The sequence below is a fragment of the Entelurus aequoreus genome, linkage group LG18, assembly GCF_033978785.1.
Source record: "Entelurus aequoreus isolate RoL-2023_Sb linkage group LG18, RoL_Eaeq_v1.1, whole genome shotgun sequence".
NCBI classification, from domain to species: Eukaryota; Metazoa; Chordata; class Actinopteri; order Syngnathiformes; family Syngnathidae; genus Entelurus; species Entelurus aequoreus.
In genome coordinates, this window is record NC_084748.1 from 19,534,937 (window position 1) to 19,556,445 (window position 21,509).

Consider the following 21,509-nt stretch of genomic DNA (forward strand, 5'->3'; position numbering starts at 1 on the left):
GCTCACTATTGTGCATTCACGCACGGCATAAAAAGTTTGGTGGACAAAATGAGACAAAGAAGGGGTGGCATAAAACACGTCTTTTTGTGGCAGCGTCGGAGAAAGTTATACATGTAAACAAACTACAGGTGAGTTCAAGGACTGCTGTAATTAGTAGGACAAAACAGCGCGCGCCAAATACTCTCATCAGTGAAGCAATACAAACAGTGGATTTCTAACAATTAGGAAGGTTTGTGTCATGTTTGTCCTACATAGACTGTTGGGGCATTCTTATGTGTACTTATATTCTTGCATATATTATAGCAGCAATTAAGGTAAATGTTTTTATTTAATAAAATGTTTTTCTCTTTTAAAAAAAATATTGAAATTCAATTTTATTTGCAGGTCAAATGTAGTGACTTTTTAAATCCAGCAGGTGGGGACTCGCCATCATGAAACAGTATCACAGTATCATTGTATTTGTCACTTTCTAATGTGTAGCATGTAGGTACTCCGTGCACTTCTGAACCAAATCCAATGTTCTGTACCGAAAAATCAGATTATGACTTCATGTACTGTTACACCCCTAATATACAGTATATAAATATATGCAGTATATAAATTTATGCAGTATTCAGTATGCATGTGCTTGCTTTTAGCTGCCTGTTCTTTCCTTCTTTTTCTTCTACTGTACATCAGAAAATTAGGAAAAAAAAACATTGGTTGCTTAACAAAAGCAGGCAAGCCCTAAGAAAATGAATTAGATTGAAATTATTATCATATTTTTATGACACACATAATGTGTTGTCTTCCTCGCTATTTCATCAGTGAAAGGAGTGTTGAGAGCAAGTAAAGATTCTCTGGAGAGAAGAAGAAGGCTGAGAGAAAGATCAAATGAAGATAATTATTTGTGTGTGTGTGCGTGTGTGTGCGTGCGTGCGTGCGTGCGTGTGTGTGAGCATTTCCAAGACAGGAAGTGATAGAAGACAGAGAGGACTTTGCACTTCCTCTCGCACAGCAGAGATCTGAAGCACTGAGCTGGGAGGCACAAACTTGTTCTTCCTCTCATCAGCCTGACTGACGCTTCTTTCACAGAATAACGTGGAACACGTTTATGTCTACGACCCTTTCAGTGGCTGACTCGCCTCGACAGAAGGCGTAGTCGGCATAAGCGGTTGTCAACATAAGCGGTTTTCTATGTTGGGGATTGTCAGCATTCTTATTTGTCGATATAATAGGATGTCGACGTAAAGATTTGTCAACGTAAGCGGTTGTCAACATAAGCGGTTTTCTATTTTGGGATTGTCGACGTAAGCGGTTGTCAACATAAGCGGTTTTCTATATTGGGATTGTCGACATAATTGGTTGTCGACATGGGGTTGTCAACATACTTGGTTGTCAATATAATTGGATGTTGATGTAAAGGGTTGTCGACGTCAGCGGTTGTCAACATAAGGTGTTTTCTGAATTAGGGGTTGTCAAAATACTTGGTTGTCGATATAATTGGATGTTGACGTAAAGGGTTGTCGACGTGAGCGGTTGTCAACACAAGCAGTTTTCTATATAATTGGGATTGTCGACATAATTGGTTGTCGACATGGAGGTTGTCAATATAATTGGATGTTGACCTAAAGGTTTGTTGACGTCAGCGGATGTCAGCATAAGTGGTTGTCAACATAAGCGGTTTTCTATATTGGGATTGTCGACATAATTGGTTGTCGACATGGGGGTTGTCAACATACTTGGTTGTCAATATAATTGGATGTTGATGTAAAGGGTTGTCGAAGTCAGCGGTTGTCAACATAAGTTGTTTTCTGTATTAGAGGTTGTCAAAATACTTGGTTGTCGATATAATTGGATGTTGACATAAAGGGTTGTCGACGTGAGCGGTTGTCAACACAAGCAGTTTTCTATATAATTGGGATTGTCGACATAATTGGTTGTCGACATGGAGGTTGTCAATATAATTGGATGTTGACCTAAAGGTTTGTTGACGTCAGCGGATGTCAGCATAAGTGGTTGTCAACATAAGCGGTTTTCTATATTGGGATTGTCGACATAATTGGTTGTCGACATGGGGGTTGTCAACATACTTGGTTGTCAATATAATTGGATGTTGATGTAAAGGGTTGTCGAAGTCAGCGGTTGTCAACATAAGTTGTTTTCTGTATTAGAGGTTGTCAAAATACTTGGTTGTCGATATAATTGGATGTTGACATAAAGGGTTGTCGACGTGAGCGGTTGTCAACACAAGCAGTTTTCTACATAATTGGGATTATCAACATAATTGGTTGTCGACATGGGGGTTGTCAACATACTTGGTTGTCAATATAATTGGATGTTGACCTAAAGGGTTGTCGACGTGAGCGGTTGTCAACATAAGCGGTTTTCTATATTGGGGTTGTCGATATAATTGGGTTTTGACGTAAAGGGTTGTTGACGTCAGCGGTTGTCAACATAAGCGGTTGTCAACATAAGCGGTTTTCTATATTGGGATTGTCGACATAATTGGTTGTCGACATGGGGGTTGTCAACATACTTGGTTGTCAATATAATTGGATGTTGATGTAAAGGGTTGTCGACGTCAGCGGTTGTGATGATAAGTTGTTTTCTGTATTAGGGGTTGTCAACATACTTGGTTGTCGATATAATTGGATGTTGACGTAAAGGATTGTCGACATCAGCGGTTGTCGGCATAAGCGGTTGTCAACATAAGCGGTTTTCTTTATCGGGGTTGTCAACATACTTGGTTGTCGATATAATTGGATGTTGACGTAAAGGGTTGTCACCAGAAGAGGTTGTCGCCATGATCGAAAGCAAAACCAGCTGTTGCTGTTGTCGACATAATTGAAAGTGAAACTAGCCAATGCGGTTGTCCATGTAATCATAATTAAATTTTGTGTCGACAAAAGCGTTCGTCAACGTATGTCAACGTCGACGGCCATGTCTTGTGAATAAAAGATGGGGTCTTGATGAGTTGGGCGACATAAACGGGTTGTCGACATAAACGGGTTCCACGGCAATTCTTTCCGATGGGAAAAAAGGAAACTAGCAAAAACACTTTTAAATCTCTAAATGGATTTTCATTATTATGCATGAGACAAAATGATTTCTGAGCCCTCACACACACACACACACACACACACACACACACACACACACACACACACACACACACACACACACACACACACACACACACACACACACACACACACACACACACACACACACGCCCAAACACACCCAAACACACACGCACACGCACGCACACACGTAATTTGTAACCTCACTCAACAAAACATGCCAGCCTTAAGTCGACATTGACTTCTTTTTGTCTCAGATTTTTATCTAAAGTGTTTTTTGTTTTAGTTCATCCAGTAAAAACTTGTCTCCAGTTTCCTCGTTGGCTATTGGTTTGGGAAAAACTCCTCCATCCAACCGTCGCTTGAGTCCAGCTCCGCCCCTGATCCATCGCCCAATCCGAAGGCTCCTGCGCTGGAGGGCCCGCCCCCATATCCATAGGATGACATGTCTTGATTGGATGTCCTTTGGTAGGCCTGTGTCTGACTACCTACACCTGCTCCCCCGGGTCCGTAAGGTCCGCCTCCGCCCCCGGGCCCACCGAGACCTGGCCCGAACCCCCCCATTCCAGTCACCCCCGGGCCCATAACCCCTTGGTTTATTCCCTGGCTCATGACCATGGGCCGAGACTGGTTGGTCCTGGACTGTCCGCCCATGTGAGTGCCAATGGGGCCACCCATCCCCGCTGCCGGGTTTCCCACCCTGGGGTCCATCCCCTGCCCCATTCCTTGGCCGGGCCCTTGAAAGTGTTGCTTGGCCATGCGTGGAGGCTGACCCGTCTGCAAGCCGTAACCCTGGCCTGAGCTAAACCCGATCATGTCCCCTCCAGCTCCTGTAGTCCTTACAACGCCTGCCCCCATGCCCTGCAGACTCTGTCCTTGCTGCTGTGGCCAGCCGCCACCCGCCATTCCTCCGCCACCCGCTCCTCCTCCCAGCATGCTTTGCAGTCTTTGTGCTTGGGCTTTGGCGTTAGTCGGGCCTTTGAGGGATTGCTGAGCCATGGGGTTTATCAACATCCCCTGCCCCGCGTACCCTCCAGCGCCGCTCCCTCCAGGGCCCCCAGGCATTCCTCCGACGCCAGGACCTGCCCCTGCCTGCCGGGCCTGTCCTCCGACTGGGTTGTGCTGCTGTGTAAGACCGAGGGACACTTGTACACTTTGACTCTGGTGTTGCTGCTGGTGGATCATCTGGCTCATGGAAGGGTTGAGGCTGTAAAGGGAACCCTGGTTGGACCCCGGGGTGCTGTACGGTAGGCCCATGTCAGACTGAGGTCCTACAGAGCCCCCCTGGCCCTGGACAGAACTCATCTGGACCATGTGCTGCTGGTTCTGCTGCTGCTGTTGGAGAAGACGCGCAGCCCTGATGTTCTGGAGAGCTTGGCTCCTGGATGCCAGATCTTGAGGAGGACCTGAAGGTGACGTAAAAGCCAGAAGTGATTACAAAGGAAACCCAAACATTGTTTCAAAATAAAATAATACAACAAAAAAAAAGGCTAAAGTAAATATGCTAAAAATGTAAAAATGTAAAGAAAAATGGACAATGTAACTTTGTTAGTATCAACAGATTAACGTTTTCTTTGTACGGGAAATTTTTATTGTTTTTGTTGTTGTTTTTTTAGTCTGTTGTTTTTGAGCCTTGGCCCACAAATGGACTCGAGGACACATTTGCTCTACTTTTCAAAACACTATGCGGCACAAACAACAAGAATCGTGCAGCAAAAGGTAGAAGTGATAGTTTGAATTAAAATTCAAGCCAATCAAAAATGATCAATAATTCCTAAAAGCCCTCTTGTTTAATAGTACATCTTTGACATTGTGGAAGACTTCAATGGACGTGTAAATTGAGTATCTGGATTACACATATTTTTATTATATTACAATTTTCTGTGTGTGTGTACATATGTATTGACAATATTAAAACATTTTTGTTTTACATTGAACATCCTATGCTGTCCAATTATCTTGCTTTCTTACACTAATTTGCAAGTATTATGTAATGGACTTTGCATGCAGTTGCAATTCCAAAACGTTGGTCGTGTTGTTCCGATACTTTTCGGTAGAGATGTCCGATAATATTGGACTGCCGATATTATCGGCCAATAAATGCTTTAAAATGTAAAATTGGAAATGATCGGTATCGGTTTCAAAAAGTAAAATGTATGACTTTTTAAAACGCCGCTGTACAGAGTGGTACACGGAAGTAGGGAGAAGTACAGAGCAGTTGCATCTCACAGTCATACTTGCCAACTCTACCGATTTTCCCGGGAGACTCCCGAATTTCAGTGCCCCTCGCGAAAATCTCCATCCTCCCGAATTTCTCCCGATTTCCACCCAGACAACAATATAGGAGGCATGCCTTAAAGGCACTGCCTTTGCGTGCCGGCCCAATCACATAATATCTACGGCTTTTCACACACACAAGTGAATGCAAGCATACTTCCGGAGGGCCCGCCTCAGGAAAAGCCTTATCCCTGCAGCTATAGCCGCCCTTAACAGCTGGCCCGGCCGACCTGTCTGACAAGCCTAGTAAATGTGTGTTGGTCATGTAGGATGTCTTTTTGTTATATTTTGTGATGTGTAATGTCTATTGTTCAAATGTACGGCAGTGACAATGAATTTCCCCAAGGGGACCAATAAATCTAAATCTAATCTAATACTTGGTCAACAGCCACACAGGTCACACTGAGGGTGACTATATAAACAACTTTAACACTGTTACAAATATGCCCCACACTGTGAACCCACACCAAACAAGAATGACAAACACATTTCGGGAGAACATCCGCACCTTAACACAACATAAACACAACAGAACAAATACCCAGAACCCCTTGCAGCACTAACTTTTCCGGGACGCTACAATATACACCCCCCGCTACGCCCTACCCCCCACCTCAACCCGGCCCCTCCAACCCCGCACACCTCAACCTCCTCATGCTCTCTCAAATTTCAAGCTGCTGTTTTGAGGCATGTTAAAAAAAATTATGCACTTTGTGACTTCAATAATAAATATGGCAGTGCCATGTTGGCACTTTTTTCCATAACTTGAGTTGATTTATTTTGTTACATTGTTTAATGCATCCAGCGGGGCATCACAACAAAATTAGGCATAATAATGTGTTAATTCCACAACGGTATATATCGGTATCGGTTGATATCGGAATCGGTCATTAAGAGTTGGACAATATCGGAATATCGGATATAGGCAAAAAAGCCATTATCGGACATCTGTACTTTTCGGTAGTTTTCCAAGTAAAGTGGACCACAAAAAAGTGTCATTAATAGCTTTATTTTAACAGAAAATCTTATGATACTTTGAGCATACATTTCTTATTGCACTCAAAAGAACAATTTTAGAACAGTAAAAATAAAATGGTATCAAAAAACATGGTGAACATACAGGACAACTTCTCTTTAGTACAAAGCCCAAAAACCAGTGAAGTTGGCATGTTGTGTAATTCGTAAATAAAAACAGAATACAATGATTTGCAAATCCTTTTCAATTTATATTCAATTGAATAGACTGCGAAGACAAGATACTTAATGTTCGAACTAAGAAACTTATTTTTAATTTTTCAAATAATCATTAACTTAGAATTTAATTAACACATTGCAAAAAAAGTTGGCACAGGGACATTTTTACCACTGTGTTACATGGCCTTTCCTTTTAACAACACTCAGTAAACGTTTGGGAACTGAGGAGACCAATTTTTGAAGCTTTTCCGACATTTAAATATGTTCTTTATCAATAACAACATGGTACAAGAGGTCTGGCGTGGAAATTGCTGCAAATCCTATAATAAAGTCATTTTTTGATATCAGTCTACTAATCCCTCACCACGTAGCTTGATGTGATATGCTAACAATGCGAGAACAAAGACACGTGGAAGTAATACAACACTGATGCAATTGTAGATATTTTCTCTTGCTTTCCACAGAGCTCCTAGATTTTCGGTTCAATTTTCTCTATAATTTCTATTTAGACGCTTTTCAATTCCTCGCTCGCGGAATATTCTTCCTCTCTCCATCATCCTCGCCCCCAGTTTTCTGTCACTTTCCGTCATTCATCTCAGCCTCTCCACGTTTCACATCATCTACCTATTCTTCTCCTACCCTCCCCCAAACGTACGCAAACACCAACGTCTCTCCCACTTCACTCCTCTCATCCGTCTCTGACTCCACCGTAACTCTGGGGATCCAGGACAGACATGTTGCCGTGGTAACAAGCAGAGCAGGAAGATTCATATGAAAAAAAAGAAAGAAGAGAAAAAAAAAAGAGCGACACAGAAAGGGAAGCAAAAGCACATCTAAATGCCAATAAAAGACTCACAGGTTGAGCTTTGAGTGTAATTTGATGTTCGGAGAGAGCAGCTGCGTCTACAGTAGGAGAAATAATTGCTGCTCATTTTGTTTACTGCTTGAAATTACACAAACTGTCCATCATTTTTGTGATAGGTTGATTTAAATAGAGACAGGAAAAAAACAAACACAATACATGTATTTTAGGGTTTCTACAGGTATCAGCAAATCTAATTTGATGCTTTGTATCACTTAAATAATGTAATGCCCATGTTGTACCGCTTACGGTTATTATAAGTAGTCGAAAGCTTCCACTTAAACATTTGACGAGGATAATCTTGAATAGTTGAAAAGTTTACATCAACTGTTACTATCTAGTAAATTACCGTATTTTCTGGAACATAGGGCGCACCGGATTATAAGGCGCACCGCAGATGAGCGGGTCTAGTCAGGTTTATTTTCATACAAAAGGCACATCGGATTATAAGGCGCATTAAAGGGGTCATATTATGATTTTTTTGCTAAATTGAAAACTTCCTTGTGGTCTACATAACATGTAATGGTGGTTCTTTGGTCAAAATGTTGCATAGATTATGTTTTACAGATCATCTTTAAGCCGCTTTCTGACAGTCGCTTCATGAGGCGTTTTGTGGGCGGTCTTATTTACGGGGCTCACTTTTGACAGTGTCTTTTCTCTGTCATCTTCGTTGTAGCGGTGTAGCGTGTACGGACGGGAGTGGAAGAAGTGTCAAAAGATGGAGCTAACTGTTTTAATGCCATTTAGGCTTTACTTAAATCAATAACGGAGCAGCATTTCCTCATCCGTGGCTCACTAGTGCAACAACAACTGGAAATGTGTCCCGTGAAAAACCGTCCGACCGGAACTCTGTAATAACTAAAGTTCCGTGGGTGAATTATGTAAACCCACTACACTGGTAGTTTTTAGCGCTTCCACAGCGAGATATTAGTTAGAACTTTACGCTACTTTATATTACAAATGGCACCAGCGGAGGATGAATGATCCATAACAAGAAGGTAGAGAAAAAGAAGAAGCTTATCGACTACGGAATCGGCACGCACTAAAGTGGCGGACGTGCAAAAATGTTCAGGATTTATGCAGATCCCAAATACACATCAGCAGGTACCATAAGGTAAGAACAGTTGGTTTTGCATAATATTGTGAAACAAAACGCCAGATAATACTGTATGTCTTCTGATGGGTGCCATTTTACGGTCCTTATACACACACCATAGTAATACTTGTATCTCTGACTATGGTAGCCGTAATTGGCCGACAATCCATCAAGTGGTGCGGCTGCAAAGTCGTACTAAAACATTTTGACAGATTTTTGAGTGCCGTGTGTAATGTTCTTTATTTTCAATGGAACATTTAAAGTTTTGGTGTTGTTTACTGGCGTCATATTGCAGTCTACACGTATCTCTTATGTGTGACTACCATCTACTGGTCACACTTATCATTACACCATGTACCAAATAAAATTGTTTCGAGGTTGGTAAGCACAACTAGAATTACTCCGTACACTAGGCGCACTGATTTTTGAGAAAATTAAAGGATTTTAAGTGCGCCTTATAGTCCGAAAAATACGGTACAATTGGCTCGCAAGACTGTTTCACTGAGAATGCATTTGTATCTATAATTTTTTTTGTAGTAGCATCTAGTGTACTGACTTTGTGCACGGCTGTAAACAATACTAAAAAGGTTCCGCCTGTCAATCATCACACTGCTCCTTCAATCAAAATTATTAAAGGGGAACTGAACTTAAGCCCTCTAAATAAACATCCAATTCTGAATTAGTTGATCAATATAACAATACCCAGAAGTCATTTTTTTTTATCTTATCTGTAAAAATGCCTATCCTCTTAAAAGTGTGACTTATAATAGCCACAATCTGGAGAATGCGTTTTTCAATCAGGATACATTTAAAAAAATTAGGGATGTCCGATAATATTGGACTGCCGAAATAATCGGCCGATAAATGCTTTAAAATGTAATATCGGAAATTATTGATATCGGTTTCAAAAAGTAAAATTTATGACTTTTTAAAACGCAGCTGTACGAAGTGGTACACGGACGTGAGAAGTACAGAGCGCCAATAAACCTTAAAGGCACTGCCTTTGCGTGCCGGCCCAATCACATAATATCTACGGCTTTTCACACACACAAGTGAATGCAAGGCATACTTGGTCAACAGCCATACAGGTCACACTGAGGGTGACCATATAAACAACTTTAACACTGTTACAAATATGCGCCACACTGTGAACCCACACCAAACAAGAATGACAAACACATTTCGGGAGAACATCTGCAACGTAACACAACATAAACACAACAGAACAAATACCCAGAACCCCTTGCAGCACAAACTCTTCCGGGACGCTACAATATACACACCCCGCTAAAAACTGGCTCAGATAACTTATAAGAAATGTCAAAATGCTCTAATGAGACAAGATGACCCGTACTGTGCTGTAAGTGGGATAGCGTGAACAAATCAAGCGCTCCTTTTCTCCAACCTGCTGTCAGCCTGCTGTAAACTTCCTCTGAGCTCGTTGTAAACCAACATGGCATCGGTCGCGTGGAACCTCTTCACTCTTTCAGAGGAAGGCGTTTTGTGTGACATTTGCACCAAATGTTCTGCAAACATTCCGCGAGGAGACAATAAAATTCATCATGTGTCAACACATCAAACCTTATTAGCCACCTGGATTACCAGCATTGCTATGGTGGGGTTTGAAAAGCCGAATATAGACATCCGCTGCTAAAGAGGTTGCCACAAAGCCAGTCACAAAAAAGGACTAATGCGATCTGTGATATCATGGAAATAAAACATGGATGACCAACGTTGAAGATATTGACTTTTGTCAAGACAAATCTAAACAAATGATCGGTATCAGTATTGAGAAGCAAGAAATTATTGGTATCATTTGGAAAAACAACTATTGAAGGCAGTGAGGCGAGAGGTTTCTTGTAGTTGGTTGGGGTTCCACAGATCTCTTTACAGATACTCCTGTCTAAAGGTTTAGGGGCTAATTCAAAGTTTCAACAACTTTCACTTATTTTTTTATATGATTCAAGTCCAGAGATTGGCTAGCTAGGCTACTCCAGAATCTTACTGAGCTTCTTCTTGAGCTACTCTTTTGTTGCCTTGGTCGTATATTTTGGTCAGGGACATGTCAGAAGTACCGTATTTTTCGGACTATAAGGCCTACTTAAAATCCTTTCATTTTCTCAAAACTCGACAGTGCGCCTTATAACCCGGTGCGCCTAATGTACGGAATAATTTTGGTTGTCCTTACCGACCTCGAAGCTATTTTATTTGGTACATGGTGAAATGATTTAGTGTGACCAGTAGATGGCAGTCACACATAAGAGATACTTGTAAAATGCAATATGACTCAAGTAAACAACACCAACATTTTATATGTTCCATTGAAAATATAGAACATTACACACGGTGCTCAAAAATATATCAAAATGTTTTAGTACGACTTTGGTAAGCTACGAAGCCGCACCGCTTGATGGATTGTACTGTGCTTCAACATACGACTATTATTATGGTGTGTGTATAAGTTAAGACATATCTGCCGTTTTGTTTCACAATATTATGCAAAAGCAACTTTTCTTACCTTCTGGTACCTGCTGATCTGTATTTGGGATCTGCACAAGTACTGAAAATTTGCGCGCGTCCGCCTTTGTAGTCCGTGGAGACACCGTAGTCGATAAGCTTCTTCTTTTTCTCTATCTTCTTGTTATGGGACATTCATCCTCCGCTGTTGCCATTTCTAATATAAAGTAGTGTAAATTTCTTACTTATATCTGTCAGTAAACTCGCAATGAAAGCGCTAAAACATACCGGTGTAGTGAGTTTACATAATTCACCCAAGGAACTTTAGTTATTAGAGAGTTCCGGTCGGACGGTTTTTCAAGGGACACATTTCCGGCGTTGTTGTTGCACTAGTGAGCCACGGATGAGGAGATGCTGCTCCGTTATTGATTAAGTAAAGTTTGAATGTCATTAAAACAGTTAGCTCCATCTTTTGACACTTCTTCCACTCCCGTCCTTGCACGCTACACCGCTACAACAAAGATGACGGGGAGAAGACGCTGCCGAAGGTGAGCCACGTAAATAAGACCCCCCACAAAACGCCGCATCCTGAAGCGACTGTCAGAAAGCGGCTTGAAGATGGTCTGTAAAACATAATCTATGCAACATTTTGGTCAAAGAACCGCCATCACATGTTATGTAGACCACAGGGAAAAATAAATAAATATATAAACCGCCTTTTGTATGAAAATAAACCTGACTAGACCCGCTCATCCGCAGTGCGCCTTATAATCCGGTGCGCCCTATGGTCCGGAAAATACGGTAATCCAAGAACATCTTGAGTGTTTAGGCTAAGGCCAGGGGGTTCTCATGCAAGACTTCTACGGTATATGTCCTCATCGGCCCCTAAATCTCTCAAAGTCTTCTTGTACACTTAGCAGAGAAACGGTCCCAAAGCAAACCTCCTTGTTGGATAATAGATTCTCTTTTTCTCTGCTCCCAAACACGGTGAGTCAAGTTAATGCCAAAAAGCTTAATTTAGGTGCTATCTCACCACATAACATTCTCCTTTTCGCTGACTGTGCTCCGTCTTGAGAGTATTAACCAGCTCCTCTCTTTGGTATCCTGGACTGGCCAGAGGAATTAACTTGTATTTCTTCTCGGAATATGCCAATCAATCGGTCACCGATCAGTATCAGACAATTTTTGTGAAAAATTACTTTACTTTATCACCTTTGCCGAATAATGCCTTTTAACGTAGACCGTTTTGATTTTATCGCGTATGACAGTAAAATAATCTACCATGGGGACAAAGAGAGTTGCGAGTTCTAGAACTTTGATAAAGAATCTGCAGCTCTTGCTAATCGTTCGATCATTGCATGTGTTTCTTGCAATGCTAAGTGTTTTGGAACATGTTGTCGTTGTTGTTTGGACACAAACCTTTCCTCCATACTTCCTTTTGCATCCTTGTACATTTTCCACAAAGCATCATATGAAGTGCCCAAACAAAGAACTCCACAAGTTGGCAACTCAGAGCTTTTTTTTTTTATATAAATGCGCACGACTGCAACATAATCCACCATTGGGACAAAGAATGTTGCGAGTGCCAGCATTTTGACATAGAACCTGCAAGGCGAGCTAATCGCTGGCTCATTGCAGGTGTTTTCTGCTATAGGTTGTATTCCGTCACGCGACTTTTGAATGGAAGTAAACGAAGTGGTGGTCTACCAAACCAACATGGCTACTGTGCAGCAAACAGCTTGGAAACTATCAGTACGCAAGGGGTTTGGACTTAGACTTAGACAAACTTTAAAGGCCTACTGAAACCCACTACTACCGACCATGCAGTCTGATAGTTTATATATCAATGATGAAATCTTAACATTGCAACACATGCCAATACGCCCGGGTTAACTTATAAAGTGCAATTTTAAATTTCCCGCTAAACTTCCGGTTGAAAACGTCTATGTATGATGACGTATGCGCGTGACGTCAATAGTTAAACGGAAGTATTGGTACACCATTGGATCCAATACAAAAAAGCTCTGTTTTCATCTCAAAATTCCACAGTATTCTGGACATCTGTGTTGGTGAATCTTTTGCAATTTGTTTAATGAACAATGAAGACTGCAAAGAAGAAAGTTGTAGGTGGGATCTGTGTATTAGTGATTGGCTATAGCAACACAACCAGGAGGACTTTGACTTGGATAGCAGACGCGCTATCCGACGCTAACCGCCGACCGCACGGATGATCGGGTGAAGTCTTTCGTCCTTCCGTTGATCGCTGGAACGCAGGTGAGCACGGGTGTTGATGAGCAGATGAGGGCTGGCTGGCGTAGGTAGAGCGCTAATGTTTTTATCATAGCTCTGTGAGGTCCCGTTGCTAAGTTAGCTTCAATGGCGTCGTTAGCAACAGTATTGTTAAGCTTCGCCAAGCTGGAAAGCATTAACCGTGTATTTACAGGTCCATGGTTTAATAGTATTGTTGATTTTCTGTCTATCCTTCCAGTCAGGGGTTTATTTCTTTTGTTTCTATCTGCATTTAAGCACGATGCTATCACGTTAGCTCCGTACCTGAAGTGCTTCACCGATGTATTGTCATGGAGATAAAAGTCACTGTGAATGTCCATTTCGCGTTCTCGACTCTCATTTTCAAGAGGATATAGTATCCGAGGTGGTTTAAAATACAAATCCCTGATCCACAATAGAAAAAGGAGAGAGTGTGGAATCCAATGAGCTTGTACCTAAGTTACGGTCAGAGCGAAAAAAGATGCGTCCTGCAATGCACTCTAGTCCTTCACTCTTACGTCCCTCATCCACGAATCTTTCATCCTGGCTCAAATTAATGGGGTAATCGTTGCTGCATTGAAAACAATGGGGAAATGTGAGGAGGCTTTCAACCATTGACGTCACGCTACTTCCGGTACAGGCAAGGCTTTTTTTATGAGCGACCAAAAAGTTGCGAACTTTATCGTCGATGTTCTCTACTAAATCCTTTCAGCAAAAATATGGCAATATCGCGAAACGATCAAGTATGACACATAGAATGGATCTGCTATCCCCGTTTAAATACAAAAAATTCATTTCAGTCGGCCTTTAATGATCCACAAGGGAAATTGTTCCTAGATTTTACCACTGAAAGCAGATACGAGCAAAAAACTCAAACTATGCAATAGAATAGCTCCCTATACATTATATTATTACCATGAATTGATTTACGTGGACCCCGACTTAAACAAGTTGAAAAACTTATTCGGGTGTTACCATTTAGTGGTCAATTGTACGGAATATGTACTGTACTGTGCAATCTACTAATAAAAGTCTCAATCGATCAATATAAAAAAGATTTGTCGAGTGATGTCAAGGATTATTCCTCGGTCGCGTTCCCTGACATGTCGAACTACCTGGTGCTCCAGATGACATTCTACACGACAAAACGAGGAAATTGGAAATCATACATCGTTTTGCTGAGGTAAGGTTGCATTTCATGATTTAAGTTTGCGTCTTGCGAGGACGCGTCTTTGTAAACAAACTGCGAGTAGCACTTGATAGCCTTGAGTCACAGTGACAACACTGAAGACTTGGCTGGTTGTGAATGAAGACAGACAAGTGGTCACAGCTCCCTGTAACTGCACGGCCATGAGCCTTGTTGTTTCTGCACGCGTTGTTATGAGTATGTGTAGTTTTCCCCGTCTTTATCACAATATGCCTATTGATATTAATGTTGTGTACAGTATGTGCTGAAAGCTTCATTTTTAATTGCTGCCTTTGGTAAAAGTTTAACTCTTAAAGGCTTTTGCTCTCATTTGCTTTCTTTTACTTAGACTAGGGTTGTCTCAGAAGAATGTATTTGGTTTTTGTCAGACCTTTGAGTTGAGTTGAGTTGAGTTTATTTCGAACATGCAAGCATACAACATGATACATCACAATTTCCAGTTTCTTTTCAATATGTTCGAAAAGGAGTAGGAAGAAGCAGAGCTTATTTAATCCTACTCCTTTTCTTTACATAACAGTTGCAAAACTTTTTGTTCACTTCCTGTTCACAATTTTTCACAATAAACTCCATAAGTAATCACAATAAAAATAAATAAATAAATAACAGTAAGAATTTAATAATAATAATTGGTGAAGTAAGTCATATTTCATATGATGAGATAAGTAAGATTACTTTAAGAATGAATGAATGGATGGATGAAATAAATTGAGAATGTTTGTCATGGTTCTTCTTCTTTGTACTTTGTAAACACTTTAAGTTTGAAGAGTTTCTTGAAGTGTATCATATTAGTAAATTGTTTGATTGCTTTGCTTAATCCATTCCATAATTTAATTCCACATACTGATATACTGAAGGTCTTAAGTGTTGTACGTGCAAACAAATGTTTTAAATTACGTTTTTCTCTAAGATTATATTTCTCCTCTTTTTTTGAGAAGAATTGTTGTATATTCTTGGGTAGCAGGTTATAGTTTGCTTTGTGCATAATTTTAGCTGTTTGCAAATTCACTATGTCGTGGAATTTCAGTATTTTTGATTCAATAAATAAAGGGTTTGTATGTTCTCTATATCCAACATTATGTATTATTCTAACTGATCTTTTTTGTAACACCGTTAATGAATGAAGTGTACTTTTGTAATTATTTCCCCATATTTCTACACAGTAGCTCAGATATGGTAACACTAGTGAGCAGTAGAGAATATGAAGGGATTTTTGGTCTAGAACATGTTTTGCTTTATTCATTATTGACGTGTTTCTTGCAACTTTATGTTGTATATTTTTTATGTGAGATTTCCAGTTCAATTTATCATCAATCATTATACCTAGAAATTTGGTTTCGTTTACTCTTTCAATTTCTATTCCGTCTATTTGTATTTGTGTTTGACTTTCTCTTCTACTGTTACCAAATAGCATTATTTTAGTTTTACTAAGATTCAATGATAGTCTGTTTTTGTCAAACCATCTTTTAAATTTGTTAATTTATTCTGTTATTATTTGTATTATCTCCTTTGTGTTTTCTCCTGAACAAAACGCTGTTGTATCATCCGCAAATAATACTAACTTTAAATCTTTTGTAACTTTACAAATGTCATTTATATAGAGATTGAATAATTTAGGTCCTAGTATTGATCCCTGAGGTACACCACAGGATATATTTAGCGTTGTAGACGTGTGTTCGCCTAGCTTCACGTATTGTTTCCTGTTCGTTAGATAACTTCTTATCCAGTTTAAGACTAACCCTCTGATGCCATATCGTTCTAGTTTTTTGATTAAAATATTGTGATTAATTGTGTCAAATGCTTTAGTTAGATCCATAAAAACCGCTGCTGCACATTTTTTACTATCTATTGCATTGGTAATTTCTTCTGTAATTTCAATTAAAGCCATTGAAGTTGAAACATTAGCTCTGTATCCATATTGGTTGTCTTCGAGTATTCTATTTTTATTTATGAAACTTTCTAATCTGTTATTGAACAGTTTTTCAATGATTTTAGAAAATTGTGGAAGTAGAGAAACAGGTCTATAATTTGTAAATTGATGTTTGTCTCCAGTCTTATAAATTGGTGCAACTTTAGCTATTTTCATTTTGTTTGGAAATGTACCTGTTTGAAATGATAGGTTACTAATATACATTAATGGTCCTGAGATCTCTTCAATAACCTTTTTTATCGTTTCCATATCAATTCCGTTACAATCAGTTGAAGTCTTAGATTTACATTTTTTCACGATTGTAACTATTTCCTCCTGTGTCACATTACTGAGGAACATGGAGTTGGGATTTCGCTCTATGGTATCATTATAGTCCTCAATTGGAACTGGGTCTGGAATCCTTTCTTCCAATTTTGGTCCAATATTTACAAAATAATTATTGAAGCTTTCAACTACTTCCTTTATGTTGTCATTTTTTTATTTTCATCTAAGAAATATTGAGGGTAGTCCCTCTTAGTTCCATTTTTAATAATGCTATTGAGGATGCCCCATGTTGCTCTCATATTATTTTTGTTCCTGTCCAATAATTCACTGTAATATTCTTTTTTACATGATCGTAGTATGTCTGTTAACTTGTTTTTTATACTTTTTGTACTTAATTTCTGCCTCTATAGTTCTTTGTGCTATAAATTTTCTATATAGTGTATTCTTCTTCTTACAAGCATTTTTTAATCCTTTTGTCATCCATGGTTGATTATTCTTTCTCTGCTTGTTACTGAGTTGTATCCATGGACAATATTTGTCATAAAGTATTATGAACTTGTTTAAGAAATGTTCATATGCTTCATCAACCTCTTTTTCATTATACACATTGTCCCAATCTTGCTTTTGTAGCTCAATTTTGAAGGCAGTCATCCTCTTCTCTGTGCATAGTCTTCGAAATGTCCTTTTGTCTTCCATGTTCTTCCTGTAGTTTCCATCATATATTGTAAAAACTGGCAGATGATCACTAACGTCGCTTATAAGTAGACCACTTGTAGTGTTATCAAAATCATTGGTAAAAATATTATCAATAAGCGTGGCACATTGTCCTGTGATTCTGCTTGGCTTTGTGATTTTAGGATATAGACTGATGCTGTACATTGTATCAATGAAGTCATCAATAGACTTTTGCTTGTTGGGGTTCAATAAGTCAATATTAAAGTCACCACATAAGAACATTATTCTTTGACCATTGTCCATGTAAGTTGCCTTGATCCATTCTTCAAATGTTTCTATACTTGACTTATGTGATCTATATATACAACTGATGAATATGTTTTTGCTTTTTTCCTGACATATTTCAATGGTTATACATTCTAAGATATTATCTATGGCAAATGACATGTTTTTTACCACTTTGTAGTTCAGGTTCTTCATCACGTACACAGCTACTCCTCCTCCATTTTTGTTGGTTCTGTTGATGTAGTTTAGTTCATATCCCTCCAGATCAAAATCTATTCCTTTTTTATCATCAATCCATGTTTCTGTGACAGCAATCACTTTGAAGGGTTCGTTGATGTGTTCCAAAAAGTTCTTAATGTTGTTGTAATTTGCATACAAGCTTCTACTATTAAAATGAATAATTGACAATTTGTTATCACATTCAATGTTGCTATTATATTGATCATCTGTATAATAAAAACAACTATTACTGATGTGGGAGAAAACATTTGTATCTGGATCTATATCATTTTCCAAATCCTGGTTTTTGTGATCTTTTTTGCAGAAATTTTTTAGTTCCATATTTTCTTGTTCAACAAACTTTGATGTTGTTTCAATAATCTCTATAAGTGTAGGTGGATGCAATCCTGAATCTAGGTCCTCTTGTTTAGTTGTCCCTTGGAACATAGTAGTGCAGATGCTGAATTTAGGTGCTTGTTTTCTGTCAGAGTCCATTATCATCGTTGTTGTGGTAGCTGTGTAAACTTTAAAAATTGTCCAGGTCCTTGATGTCATGGACAACAATTACTCTTGCTTCTGGACTTCCATTCAGCTTGATGTAGATTTTACAGTTGGCGCTCCAAGTTCCCTGGATTTTTCCCTGGCTTCTCAAGTCGCGTGCTTTCTTGGCGATTCCAGCATTACGTTTTGTGAGATGCTCATTCATGTACACATTTGTTCCCTTCAGCTTCTTTCCCTGTCTCAGCAATGCCATTTTAGATTTTCTGTTTACGAGTTTCACGAGCACGACTGGAGTGGCGTTGTTGTTTCTTCCGTTCAGTGGGATGCATGTTTCGATGGTATTAAATTAAATTATCCATTTCATCTGGTTCACCTTCATTATTCACAGCTTTCGCATAGGATCTTGGTTTAATTCGGTGCCCTGTCACAATTATATCATTCATTCGTTTATCCTGATCCATTTCATCTATGATGTTCCTCAGCATGTTGTTGTCTTCTTGAAGGATCTTCATTTGTTTGCTCATTTCAGTGGCTTCTTTATTTCTGGAGTTGTTCTCTTTTTTAATTTCTTTAATTTCTTCTTTAATTTCTTTCATATCCTCTTTCCACCCATCCATCAATTCTTCCAATTTTTCTATCATTTCTTCTTTAAATTCCTGGAGTATTTTTTGTAGTATCCCTTCTTGAATCCCATCATGTCCTGTGCCCAGCTTCAAATCAGTCTTTCCAGTCAATCCTTTAACTTTTGGCATCGCGGCAGTCACTGACGTCAGCGCCTCTTATGTCTTAAGGGCAGTTACTTCTTTAGCGATTTGCGGCACTTTTAACTTGTTTTTTCAACAATTTCGTACCTTGCGCCGTTCAGAGATCAATTTGAGGTGTCAGCCTGTCAACTTATATCACTCTGCGACGTCGGGATCACTTTAAAACAGCTGTAAACTCGCCGTAACTTTTGGTTGCTAGGCAACCGCTTTGAACTGCGGGAGGCGCCTTTGGCTTGAGGCTAACGGCTCTTCCACTCGCCTTATTTCAGCGTATCAGTGCCTCTCAACTGACCAAAATCAGATCGAAGATGCCAGGTGACTCTCCTGTGGCTGTGATCGCAAATCAGTGGTCAAATCAGTGGTCAAAATCTTCAGACTTAACAAAAACTCCGGTAGCAGAAGCGGAGCTTTTTTTCTTTGCGTCCTTTCTCATTGACAGGAAGTGACCTTTTGGAAAACATTACTAATGAAAACCGAGGTACTACTAGAAAGCCAAATCTTCCGGTATATAAAAAAAAAATAAAACATTTAAAGACAGCTAAAAATGCTCACAATAAATATCACTGATAGAAATTAGATCCAATTCTACCTCTTTCCAAATGTATTGATAAACGTTGTGTCTTTGCTGGTGTTTTGCTTACCTTGATACTGACTGACTTGAGGGTAGGGGTTCCTTTGGCCTTGGCTCATCTGTCTTGGAAGATGCTGCTGTTGGAGCTACACACAAACACACAAATATATTGGAATATAAACATATAATTTCAATTTGTTGGAACGGTAGCTTTACAATCTGCAGTAGAGTAGATAGAAGAAATATCTTTAGAGGACTAGATCAGATTTAAGAGATAACAACCCAAAATTGACAAGATCTCGGGTTTAGGGTACCTGCCTGTCCTGATGGAACGGTTGTTGCTGGACACACTTGGGAGAAGCGGAGTGCTGCATGCCTGGCGACCCTTTCAATTGAGGATATTGAAGATATACTGTATACCTATTTGGAATCATGACGACATGACATCTGCCGATTGGAGTAAGCGTTGTCCTGGTGTATCAACAAATCGGAAGATGCTGGCAGCCGTTTAAAGTACCCTAACGCTGCCACAACGGATTCGAGGATGCGGGCAGAGCTCCGGGCACTCAGACTGTTGTGATTGTTTTATGTCCGTGAGAGACAGTGAAGGAGTTTGTTGCGTCTTTGCTGCACTGTCCTTCAAGGAGAGTCTTGAAGAAACGGCCTAGTCATGTCGCTTGCAGCCAGGGAAAACAATCCAGAATAAATGTTCAAAGTTTCACACAGCGTTTCCAAGATGTTGTCAAGTTCGCAATGTAGTCCAAAATCACAAAGTCTAAGTGCCTGGTAGCTCTGCCCGCATCCTCCAATGATTTGTGGCAGAGTCAGAGTACTTTGAACGACTGCTAGCCTCTTCCAGTTTGTTGATACACCAGGGCAACGCTTACTGCAATCAGCAGATGTCGTGTCGTCATGATTCCAAATAGGTAGGTACCTTCAATATTCTCGACTGAAAAGGTCGCCAGGCACGCAGCTTCTCTCGTCTGTCGTGTGTCCAGCTACAACAGAGAGGTTCCCCCAAACCTGAGATCTTGTCAATTTCGTTGAGAGGCCAGTTGATCAATTCCATTATCCATATATTGGAGAAAAGTGCAAAAAGAGGCTACAAGAAAGTTAAAGACGAGACAAAACGTAGAAGGGGAAGAAGGGGAATGTCCGCCTTTGATGAATGTCAGAGAGAAGGAGAGAAAAACAAACAGAACAATGGTCTAAAAAGGAAGAAGGCGATTATGGATTGAAAGTGTCTAACATTCACATTTGAGCAGCAATGTATTTCACGTTGAATACATTTTCACCTGCTTTTAGTTATTATTTTTTTTAATACTGTATGTTGCAAATAAACAAGAACTCATTATTACATAGGCTGACCATACGTCCTCTTTCCCCCGGACATGTCCTCTTTTGCGGGGCTGTCCGGGCGGGGTTTCTTAAATGCCTCAAATGTCCGGCATTTTGAGTTAGGGTTGCGTGTATTTTCAATGTACGTCCAGGGTTAAGTTAAGAAGGGGTTAAAAAAAACAACAAACTGAAGGTGTGCGCACTAGCAACATTCGTGAGGGAGGGGCAGAGACACAGAGCGAGAGAGCTAGTGAGTGGAGAGACAGACATGAAAACAAGAAAGGCCGAAAAGTAAATGCAACTTCAAGGATGATTTGCGGGAAAAGTATTCGTGTTTTCGTCCTGGCCGTGACACATGGGAAGCAGAATGCACTGTGTGCAAAGCAGCAAGTATGTATCTGTGGCAAATAAAGGGGCCTAAGATCTACAAGCCCATATCGACACTACAAAGCACAAAACAGCTGTGCAGGGCGAGAGCTCGTCTGCTGTTTTTGTTTAAATTTAACTAACTTGTTTTGAGGCATTATTTATGTTTAGAT

At 39.9% G+C, this 21,509-nt stretch overlaps 1 protein-coding gene across 1 annotated transcript in view; it reads right to left on the minus strand.

The window, feature by feature from the left end:
- The window catches only part of maml3 (mastermind-like transcriptional coactivator 3), a 328,137-nt gene that overhangs the window by 2,552 nt on the left and 304,076 nt on the right, over positions 1-21,509 (minus strand). Inside the window, exons 5-6 of the mRNA XM_062026728.1 lie at positions 19,703-19,778; positions 1-4,471 (exon numbers count right to left, since the gene is read on the minus strand). The exon at positions 1-4,471 is cut by the window's left edge and continues 2,552 nt beyond it. Of these exons, the coding sequence (XP_061882712.1) occupies positions 3,390-4,471; positions 19,703-19,778 (1,158 nt within the window). The 3' untranslated portion in view covers positions 1-3,389. The remainder of the gene's footprint in view (positions 4,472-19,702; positions 19,779-21,509) is intronic.